This window comes from Sinocyclocheilus grahami, unplaced genomic scaffold (assembly GCF_001515645.1).
Source record: "Sinocyclocheilus grahami isolate Dianchi unplaced genomic scaffold, SAMN03320097.WGS_v1.1 scaffold1270.1, whole genome shotgun sequence".
Classification (NCBI taxonomy): Eukaryota; Metazoa; Chordata; class Actinopteri; order Cypriniformes; family Cyprinidae; genus Sinocyclocheilus; species Sinocyclocheilus grahami.
Window position 1 is genome coordinate 266870 of NW_015506449.1, and position 11207 is coordinate 278076.

The 11207-nt window shown below is 45.7% G+C and overlaps 3 protein-coding genes across 3 annotated transcripts in view; 2 read left to right on the forward strand and 1 right to left on the reverse strand.

Moving 5' to 3' along the window:
* The window catches only part of leprotl1 (leptin receptor overlapping transcript like 1), a 3562-nt gene extending 1656 nt beyond the window's left edge, over positions 1-1906 (reverse strand). Inside the window, exons 1-3 of the mRNA XM_016254650.1 lie at positions 1754-1906; positions 507-582; positions 225-411 (exon numbers count right to left, since the gene is read on the reverse strand). Coding sequence (XP_016110136.1) covers positions 225-411; positions 507-582; positions 1754-1769 — 279 coding nt within the window. The 5' untranslated portion in view covers positions 1770-1906. The remainder of the gene's footprint in view (positions 1-224; positions 412-506; positions 583-1753) is intronic.
* Positions 1907-2581: 675 nt separating this feature from the next.
* LOC107568667 (F-box/LRR-repeat protein 12) lies at positions 2582-9473 on the forward strand. The gene is made up of 4 exons (XM_016254644.1): positions 2582-2689; positions 2861-2936; positions 3516-4174; positions 9219-9473. Exons 1-4 carry the CDS (start codon positions 2607-2609, stop codon positions 9409-9411), a joined length of 1011 nt encoding a protein of 336 aa, XP_016110130.1. The 5' UTR covers positions 2582-2606; the 3' UTR covers positions 9412-9473.
* tmem107 (transmembrane protein 107) overlaps positions 9402-11207 on the forward strand; it is a 5868-nt gene continuing 4062 nt past the window's right edge. Inside the window, exon 1 of the mRNA XM_016254653.1 lies at positions 9402-9476. The gene's annotated coding sequence lies outside the window, so the exon portion shown is untranslated. The remainder of the gene's footprint in view (positions 9477-11207) is intronic.

Sequence of the window (11207 nt, forward strand, 5' to 3'; positions counted from 1 at the left end):
ACTGCAGTGAGACACTGATGCAATGCTACATTCCTCCAAATCTGATGAAGAAACACACGAACATGATATACATCAAAACTAATCAAATAAAGAATCGATTCATAGAATGTGTATCAATATCCAGCCCTAGTAGCCTTCATAATGTTTCATCAGAAACTCCTGAAAGACAAGCGAGTGAAAAGCATTCACATATGTTTTGAATAGTGTGTCATGTTGATATTTACCACGTGAGCGCGGGCGAATATGACGGGCAGCCCGAAGGCGGACACCACGATGCCTGTGGTCAGGAATATGGCCAGCTCTTTGCAGGCGTGGCTGGCCGAGTCTGTGTCGTCCACCACGCGGCGAGAGATGCAGTATGGGATAGGTGCCAGGATGTAGAAGAAGAGCAGGAACAGAGGCCAGTACGCACTGCACACAGACACAGCGTCAGCAGACGCTCCACACACACACACACACACACACACACACACACAGAGAGAGAGACAGGAGAGAGAGACACTCACTTATAGACGGGCAGAGCGCAGCCCAGCATGAGGAACATCAGACCGATCGCTCCTCCAAACGACAGGCTGATCAGAGCTGAAACACAACACACTTCACTGATAACTAACGCATAACGTCTGGGATCCGTACGGTTTATAATGTGTCTCTTCTGCTCATCACGGCTGCATTTATTTCATCAGAAATGCAGAAAAAAAACTGTAATATTATTCTAATGTAAAACAGCTGTTTTCTCTGTGAATCTCTGTTAAACTGTAATGTATTTCTGTGATGCGCAGCTGTATTTTCAGCATCATTCCTCCAGTCTTCAGTGTCACATGATCTTCAGAAATCAGTATAATATGCTGATCTATTAGTTTTGCTGCCTCATGCTTTTTTTTGGAACCAGTGATACTTTTTTCAGAATTATTTGAGGAATAAAATGTTAAAAAAAGAACAGCTTACAATAGTTGATATTATAATAATATTTCACAATGTTTACTGTATTTCTGATCAAAATAATGCAGTCTTGCTGAGCAGAACAGACTTTAAAAACATAACAAATCTCACTGATCCCAAGCTTTTGAAAAGCAGTGTATATATTGGTTTATTATTAATTACTTATATATATATATATATATATATATATTATTAAAATCATTAAAAAATATGTCACTTAATCTAAACTAACTAAAATAAAATGCATTATAAAAAGCTTTTTATTTCAAGCTAGCTCATTTTTCCTTCATCTGTAGTAACTTCTTAAACCAGTTATTAGATGTACTCAAACAAATACAGATGAAAACAAAAACAATGCTCAAAAACACAACACAATTACTACAATTGTCTGAAATAAAAACAAATTGAAAACATCTTCACTTTCCAAAGGCTGACCGAGTGAAATAATGTAATGTACATGCACATCTTCAATTAAAATATAGGCAATAAAACATGTAAATATTCAGAAATCACAGAATTATTTCTATAATAACTCATTAGCATACCATCCTCATCCTCATGCTAACTCATATCCAGATGTGCTAGCTTTTAAAAACAAATGCACATGGTCTAATATATGTATGTCAAAGTACAAAATTCCCTGATATTCATAAACACACACATATATCTCTCTCTGTGTCTGTTTGAAAGATGTGTGTATATTGTAAACACAAACCGAGATGCTAATGCTCGCCGCTAATAACACCGCTTCCGCTTCCGCTTCATTGTTTACACACAAACACCGCGAACACACGCAGCTAGAGCCGCTCACCTTTGATTCCCGCCATCGTGCAGATTCACAAACACACTAATAATTAACACAGGCTGAATAATTAACGCTGAAGAAACTCCTCGGGCTTCTGCTGCTCCGCTCCTCACTGCGCATGCGCACCGCGCCGGACGAGGCCACTTCCGGTGAGCGCGAGCGCACCGCGGTACTAAAGGAGTTATTTCACTCTATTAAAATATTTTTTTTAGTATTTAAACTAAAATAAAAGTTAAATTATTCTTTGTTTTCGAGATTGAACTTTTTCTAAATCCTTTGTAAAATAATCTCTTGTCGCTGATTGGTCTGAAGTCTCTCATAATAAACATAAACACAGCAATAATCATGTTTGTACACAAAGTTCTTAAATAACGAAGCAAGTCGAACCGGAAACCGCCGACTGCAGCGTCACGGGGGCTTTTATTTTGTTTTCGGCGTCACCGGAAGTAGATTCTTGGTGGGTTAAAGCGTGGAAACTGCCAAATAAGTTTTGTATCAGTGACAGAATTAAGGCAGTGTCTTCATAATTCATAGCGTTTATCCCGCTAAGCATGTTTTGGACAGATTAAAGCTCAGTATATATCATAACTAAATCTGTCAATTTGAACTCTGCCTCAGTCCTGTTATATCACAGGCAAAGCTCACTTGAGCTAAATATTTAATATTAATATCTAAATATTTAATTATGATACTGAAAACAAAAACAATGCCAACGCATTATAAAGGCAACGGCGCTGACGCAGTCACGTGGTGTTCCGGCGAACGTAGCGTCACACGTCATAGATCACGTGCTTTTGGCTGAACGAATCAAGCCGCGGTTTTTTACTTCGCCCCCAGCTTCCGGCGGCAGCATCGAGACATGGTTCTGGACTGCTTCCCCGAAAACGTGTTGATCGATATTTTATCTTATTTAAACGTGCGCGAGCTGGTGCGGAACTCCAGGTAACGCTACGATGCAGTGTTTCTGTCGAGTAACGTTATAAAGTGTTACAAACTGAGTTTAGTGATCGATGGTCACCGGCTCCGTGTGTTCCGGAAGTCATCAAACACAAACTAACCGCGCGGAGTATAAACTCAGACAAGTGTGTTGATGAATATAATGTGTGTGTTTAGGGTCTGCAGGCGCTGGAAGCAGCTGGTGAAGGACCAGAGACTCTGGAGAGCCGTTGATCTCTCCACATGGAAAGGGGTGAGACTTTTACCCTGATTTTACCGGTGTGTGTGTGTGTGTGTGTGTGTGTGTGTGTGTGTGTGTAGCGAGTGTGTGCGAGCGAGCGAGTGTGTGCGAGCGAGCGAGTGTGTGCGAGCGAGCGAGTGTGTGCGAGCGAGCGAGTGTGTGCGAGCGAGCGAGTGTGTGCGAGCGAGCGAGTGTGTGCGAGCGAGTGTGTGAGAGTGAGTTCTACAGATCATTTCTAAGCAGCTTCACAGCAATAAACAGGAAAATAACAGCGCTCATGTAAAATTAATCAAATGAGATGAATACAGTAAGCTGTAAAGCAATTATTTGCTCTACTTTTAAAAGTTAAATTTTCAGCAAATTTTTACATTTAATATCCTGTTTTACACATTTTCTCCTCCCTTTTAAAAGTTAATAAGTCTATTTATTTATTTAATAAGTTTAAGTCTATTTATTTAGCTTAAAAATAGCATTATAACACACTTTGTTTGTTGGCAGGTGATTTGCATTGTTTTTGATATGTTCTTGAGCACTGATTAATTGCAGAAATGAAAACCGTGAATCTGTAATGGTTCCGGTGTTGTGTTTCAGCTGACGTCTCGAGTGCTGTGGGTTCTGCTGCGTCAGTATCTGGGTCACGGGCTGCGATGTCTGCGTCTGCGCGGGCTGCTGCTGTCTGCGCGCCGCGGGGCCTTCCTCACAGAGTCCTGGCTGCAGGCGCTGCGCTCCAAGTGCCCTCGTCTGCGCAGACTCTGCCTGCAGTACACAGACCTGCGCCGTTTACGCAGCTGCCGCCTGCTGCCACCTTCACTGCAGGTGCTGGAGCTGCGTTCTTGTGAAGTCTCGCCCGGATTCTTCTCGCAGGACCCTGAGGCTGCAGTAGAGACGCTCGTCCTCGACAGTGTGCCGTCGTTCTGCGACCAGCACCTGCGCAGTCTGTGCACGTGGCAGCAGCTGAGCCATCTGGAGCTGCGGGATCTGAGCCGTGTGAGCGCAGGCGGGCTGAGGAGGTGCGTTCCCCCCGCTGCGCAGACGCTCGGCCGCCTCACACACCTGGAGCTGGAGACCCGGAGGCTGGCACAGATGGTGGCGCTGGGGCTGGGCAAGGGCTGGCCGGGGCTGGAGAGACTCAGTTTGGGCGGGAACGAGGTCAGTCCGGGTCTGCTGTCTGTCAGCCGCCTGCAGGACCTGCGCTGGCTGCGTCTGCGCGCATGCAGACTGAGCCAGAAGACGGTGATCAGATGCTGCAGGTGCGTAGAGGACACATTCACGTTCGATCAGTGCAGATACGATCATTAGTCCTGCAGTGTGAGTTTTTAAAAGAGCAAATATTCTGTGTAAACTACTGGAAGATTTAATGATTTAAAAAAAATATATATATATATTTTCTGCTCCGCAAGGCTGCTTTTATTTGATCTTGTGAATATCTGTTAAACTGTAATTTATTTCTCTGTATTTTCAGCATCATTCCTCCAGTCTTCAGTGTCACATGATCTTCAGAAATCAGTATAATATGCTGATCTGCTGCTCGAGAAACATTTCTGATTATTATCAATGTTGAACACAGTCGTGCTGCACAATATTTTTGTGGAAACCTTTTATTTTTCAGGATTCACAGATGAATAGAAAGTTCGAAAGAACAGCGTTTATTTCAAATAGAAACCTTTTCTAACATTATGAATGTCTTTACTGGCATTTTGATCAGTTTAATGCAGCCTTGATGAATCAATTTCTTTAAGAAAAATCTTACTGGCCCCAAACTTTTGAATGGTAGTGTTTCCACACAAAAAAAAAAACAGCTTTGTGTCACAGAAATTAATTACATTGTGCAATATGTGACCCTGGAGCACAAAACGTCTCCGGTTACTGTCGTAACCTCGGTTCCCTGAGAGACAGTCTCTCGACATGGCGTTAACGCCTTGGGGACTGTATAGAACAACGCCGTGGAAGCAGCGAAGTAAAAAGGCTCAGCCTCGGCGGAGCTAGCATGAACAGTTCTTGCAAGACATTAAAATGAATCCCCAACCAATCAAATACGACCCTGCGACATGCCTCGAGGGGATTGGATGTAGATTCCCGCTTAGGGATCCAATCAGGTTACTCAGAATCCATGACCGATGGCAGGTCTCTTATTGAGAGAGAGAGAGAGAGAGAGATGCAGCACCGTCGCCCTACAAAGGCTAAGACATTATAGTCATATCAAATGCATGCATACAAGTATGTAATATAACAGTGCAACGAAGCATGTGAGCGGCAAGGCCGGGCACAATACTAACAACAATATACACACGGGGCGCAACAGTCTGAATATGACGATGGCCCCGCCCCCGATCCCCCTACTCGACCTAGTCGAAACCACCAACACAGTCAAACGGCTAGTGGTTGCAGCTAGAACCATGGGTCGTACTCACCGACAGGACCTGTGAGGCTAATGACCACATGTCCAAATTGTAGAATCTGGCAAAGGTATTCAACGAAGACCATCCAGCCGCCATACAAATATCTTTGATAGAAACGCCCTTAGTCCATGCCCAGGAGGAGGCAACCGCCCTCGTCGAATGGGCTCTGACACCAATAAAATATTCCCTTCCCCGGCTAGAATATGCCAAGGCAGTAGCGTCGACCACCCAATGTGATAGCCGTTGTTTGGAGACAGGCTGCCATTTGGTACGGCCTCCGAAGCATACAAGCATACGGTTTTAAATGAGAGCTCCCTCAAGCCAACAGTCTGAAGTGGCTCGAAGAGCAGGAGGGCTAGCGCCCCCAGCACCAGAGCCAGATCCCAGGATGGCACTGTCGGAGGGCTAGAGGCTCTTAGTCTTCTCGCACCTCTCAAAAATCTGATCACTAGATCGTGTTTTCCCACTGAGCACCCGTCGATGAAAAGGCGTGAAAGGCTGAGATAGCTGCAACATAAACCTTAAGAGTGGAGGGCATACTGCCGCCGTCCATTCGTTGTTGCAAAAAATTCAGAATGTCAGACACGGGGCAGTTCTGCGGGTCCCGACCATTCGATTCACACCATCTCTCAAACACTGCCCATTTACAGGCGTACAGGTGTCTCGTAGAAGGGGCTCGCGCCTCCGTAATTGTGTCCATCACGTGGAGAGACAACGAGCCCAGGTCTACCAGTTCCCGCACACCATCCACACCTGAAGTTTCCACCATTCGGGGTTGGGGTGCCATACCGAGCCATCCGCCTGAGACAGGAGATCCCGATCGGCCATGGGGGAGCCGTTAGTATTTCCAGCCGATCGGGAAACCAAGGCCTGTTCGGTCAGTGCGGAGCGACTAATAACACGCCGCCTTCTCTCTGATTTTGTGCAGCACTTGTGACAAAATCTTCAGTGGGGGGAACGCATACAGACGAGCATTCGGCCACGGCATCGTGAGTGCATCCCTGCCTAGGGGAGAGCATGACAGAGAGAAGAACAGAGGGCAATGCGTGTTCTCCTCTGTCGCGAACAAGTCTACCTCCGCTTTCCCGAACCGTTCCCAGATCAGCCTCACTGTTCCGGGGTTCAGTCTCCATTCTACGTGAGGAATCCTGTCCCTCGATAGCATATCCGCACCGCTGTTCAGGCAGCATGGAATATGCGCTGCTCGAATGGAGAGCAGATGGTGATCGGCCCACGGCAAAAGGTGTGCTGCCTGTCTGCAAAGGGCTCTCCAGGGTTCCACCATGGTTTCAGCCGGGTACGGCCTGTTTTCCAAGCCCTTCTCGGTACTTGTGTTTTCAGCCATATCTGGAGGGGGCGCATATAGAGCAGACCGAGGTGACACACCGTCTCGGCCGCCGCCATCCGTCCCAAGAGCCTCTGATATTCCTTCAGTGCCACGGGACTGCCTAGCCTGAATGCATTCAGAGCGGACATTAAATATCGTATGCGCTCCCGGCGCTCATCGAGATCGAGTCCAACTGCACCCCTAGATACATGATTGACTGGCTGGGGCATAACACACTTTTTTATTTGTTCACACAGAGACCTAAACTCTCCAGGTGGAGTAACAGAGCGTGTTTGTGGCTGTTGAGCACATCCTCGGAATGGGCCAAGACCAGCCAATCGTCCAAATAATTCAATATGCGTATTCCGCTCGCTTTCAGAGGGGAAAGTGCCGCATGCACACATTTCGTAAATGTATGCGGCGCCAGCGCTAACCCGAACGGCATCACCGTGAACTGATACGCTATGCCTTCGAACACAAATCTCAGAAAGCGCCTGTGACAAGGGGCGATCTAGATATGAAAATATGCGTCCTTCAGGTCCACCGAAATAAACCAATCTCCGGGTCGAATCTGCGCGAGTATCAGGTTTAGCGTTGTCATTTTGAAAGCGCGTTTGTATAATGCATGGTTGATGGGTCTCAGGTCTAAGATTGGACGGAGACCACCATCTTTCTTTGGAACGACAAAGTACCGGCTGTTAAACCCGCTCTCTCTCTCGCTTGGCGGAACCACTCCTATCGTGCTTTTCTCGAGGAGATTGAGAATTTCTTGCCTCAGCACCGGCTCGTAGTGTGCCAGAACTGTTGACATGACCACGCCATTGAACCGGGGTGGTCTGTGCCGAAACTGAAACGTCTAGCCGTTCTCTATTACGTTCCGCAACCAATCCGAAATGCCCGGAATGGACCTTCTGCTGAATGTGTGAGCGACACGGACGTGCGTATGTGCGAGGTGTCGAGAGCGAGCCTCGGCCGCAGGGGTCCGACGGTGAACGTGATTTCACCAAGTACAACATGTTCCTGGAACAACATTCTAATTAACCAATCAGAATTGAGGGATTAGTTTTCAAGAAATGTCAGTTTTAGGCTTACAGTCAGGGTTAGATGCTTCTTATTCACCTATCATTTCCCTCTGAGTTTAGGAATAAATTATGGGTAGGGTTAGGTTTAGGGGTAGGGATTGGGTTAGGTCTATATTTTTGGACAGTAATGTTGATCCAGGAACATGTCTTACTTGGCAAAATCACGGCAACCGGGGTCCGACACCTGACACAGGGGTGTGAGCATCGCCAGATACAAGGGGAAGCTGCAAGCCTGACTTTATTGGCAGTTTCATGGCCGAGTGTGAGGCCGCTATCGCTGGAGGAGGAGAAAAAAGTTATTTTTGTGAGGGTGTCACAGACTTTATTGCATTTTGAACATGCACAACATAGACATTCTCGTAGTCGCCTGCAACCGCCAAGGAGACTTTGTGAGAACATCTCGAACGCTTCGCGTGGGCCCGTCGCTCGGCACTCCCCTCCCCTGTACCCTCCCATCAGGAACAAGGCTTCTGCATCGACGGAGGTGCTCCCCCGGGACGACCGCCCTTCTTGAAGTCGTAACGCCCCTTTGGTGTCCTCTGCCACAGAGTTTTGGCGTGAACAGAAGGCTCTGGGTCCGGCGCGGATGAAGCAGAAGCAGAGGGGGGCCGCTTTGACGGCCGGTTGGAAGCAGATGAGGATCTATTACGTGCTGGGGGCTGCGCTGCAGCTGGGCGAGGCAGGAAGTGACTCATGGCCTTGGAGCGTTTCTGTGCCTCTGAGAAGCGCTCCGTGATGGCCTCCACTGCGTCTTCAAAGAGGCCGGATGGAGATACAGGAGCGTTGAGCAGCGCCTTCTGTCCGCGTCCTTAAGCTCAGTTAGTGTCAGCCACAGATGCCGGTGGAGCACCACCATGTAGCCCATGCTCCGCCTGGGTTTGTGGCTCTAAGTGCAAAATACGTTGCCGCGCTTATATCTTTAAACGCCTTCGAGATCCAGCACCACCTTCGTCCAGAGATTTCAGCAGCTGTGCCTGAAAAACTTGGAGCACTGCCATCGTGTGAAGTGCCGAGATCGCTTCTCCCGAGGCGGCGTACGCTTTGTCTGCGACGTGTGCGGTCAGACGGCAGGGCCTTGATGGCAGCGTAGCACAGAGGGAGGCAGAGGTGCACGATTTTCAAATAGTTGTATCTCGGCCAAATATTGTCCTATCCTAACAAACCATACATCAATGGAAAGCTATTTATTCAGCTTTTCAAAAGACCCTTATGACTGGTTTTCTGCTCCAGGGTCACATACAGTATATGCACATGCAAAAAACAGCTATTTTAAATAGTAATAATATTTCACAATATATAACAGCGTTACTGTGTTTTCGATCAAATAAATGCAGCCTTGGTTGCATTTTCTCCTCCTTGTTAAAGTCAATAAGTCTGTTTATTATTATTATTATTGCTATTATATATATATAATCATTTTCTGCCTGTTAATACTAAAAAAACTGAAATCGCTATAAATTCTAAACGTCAAATGCGTTGCGTGCAGGTCTCTGACGCAGCTGCGCACGCTGGAGTTCATGGAGGTGGAGTTTGTGGAGGACGAGGAGGAGCGGAGACCGGACGCAGTGCAGAGCAGTGAAGACGATCCGGTGCCGGAGCTCAGACGCTCGTTACGCTCGCTGCTGCCGGAATGCAGCGTGTGTTTCAGCAGCTGCAGACTCACCGTCAACAGAGACTGACGCCCCATTCACGCGGGGCGTCTGCGTCAACGCTTGAGCGTTTCTGAAGCTTGGTGCTGACCGAGGTTATTACAGTTTTGAATTTTAATTCGTTTTATTTTAATATCGTTTTCAAATTTGCTATAAAATTCCGTTTCGTTTTTATTAGATTCATTAATATTTTTGTTAGTATTAGTTTAGTTTTCTTTTTATTAAATGAATCTACACAAGTTGCGCTTAATGTCGTATCCAATGATGTGTGTTGAGATATTTAGTATGAAAATAAATGTAGCCTGATTTGGTTATATGTCTTTTCTTATTTAACCATAATCATGATATTGTAACGGTGGGGTCTTGCTCACTTTTCTGTGAACAAAATCAAAACCGGGACTAATGCAATTCAATAATAACGGCAATCGCATTTAACAGTAAAGGCTTATATTTGAATGTTCTTTTCATGTATGAAGAATTATAAGCGTGTGTATGATGTGATTTAGCCAGTTTTAGCTGCTGGTGCACACCGCTGTATATTTTTCCGCCAAGGGGTGAGAACGTAATGATTACGAAAACGATTATTTATTTTTGATAATTATTTTATTTCAGTTCGTTTTCAATAACTGTTGTTAGTTTAGTTTCGTTTGAGTTTTTCAATTATTTTGACGTTTTTTACGTTTACGAAATTATTTTTTCATCAATAGTTTGTTTTCGTTTACGAAAATAACCTTGGTGCTGACGCGACCATCATAGTGACAACAGCCAATCACATTAGCTTTCTGGTGTTGCATGAATGCGATTGGCTAGCGTCTGCGCTAGGGTATTTGCAGAAGGCGATCTTATTGGCTGACGCCTGCGTTGGCGCTTAAAAAGTTGAAAAGCAACGGACTCAACGCAATGCGACGGGACGTCGGCGTCAACGCCTCTCATTTACTTTTGTTGCCGAAATAAAATTGTAGGTCCGTCGCGTCGGGTACGTTGCTTGCGGCAGAAGTTGAAAACTTTTCAAGCGCAGGCGTCAGCCAATCAGATCGCCTTCTGCAAATACCCTGGTGCAGATGCTAGCCAATCACGCTCATGCAACACCAGAAAGCTAATGTGATTGGCTGTTGTCACTATGACGGTCGTGTCAGCACCAAGCTTCAGAAACTCCTTCCCTCATGCGTCGGCGTCGCGTGTGAATGTACCGTGACGCTTGACACCGGCTCCCGAGGACGCGTTTGACAGAAACAGACGGAGACTTTACAGCTGTGCTCTGAGACTGCATCTGAGGAGAGGGAACACGTTATTCTGACGATTACTGTTTTGTTGCACTGCCTTTTTGACTTTAAATTACATGCATTACAATAATGAGAACTTCTGTATGCATTATTGTTGTTTTGTAATGTAAATATAAAATAATCTAAAATTAAAACATTGTTTTAATAGTGGAAAACTAGTGACTTCATGCAAATTGCAAAACACAATTTCTTTCTTTTTGATCTTGATGACATTTTTTTTAAAATGTACAAATATTTCTGTCGATTATTATGAGCTTATGAAACTATACATAATATGGGAACTGGGAAAATACATTTTACACCTGTTTTAGATGGCGTGAGTGTGTGTGTGTGTGTGTGTGTGTGTACAGGTATATATGGTTTATGAGGACACTTCCCCGTAAAATAAAAGGCTTAAAAAACATACAAAACGGTGTTTTATGAAATTCAAAAATTGGCATCGGTCTCCTGTGAGGGGTAGGTTTAGGGGTAGGGTTGGTGTAGGGCAATAGAATATACGGTCTGTACAGTATAAAAACCATTACGCCTATGGAGAGTCCCCAC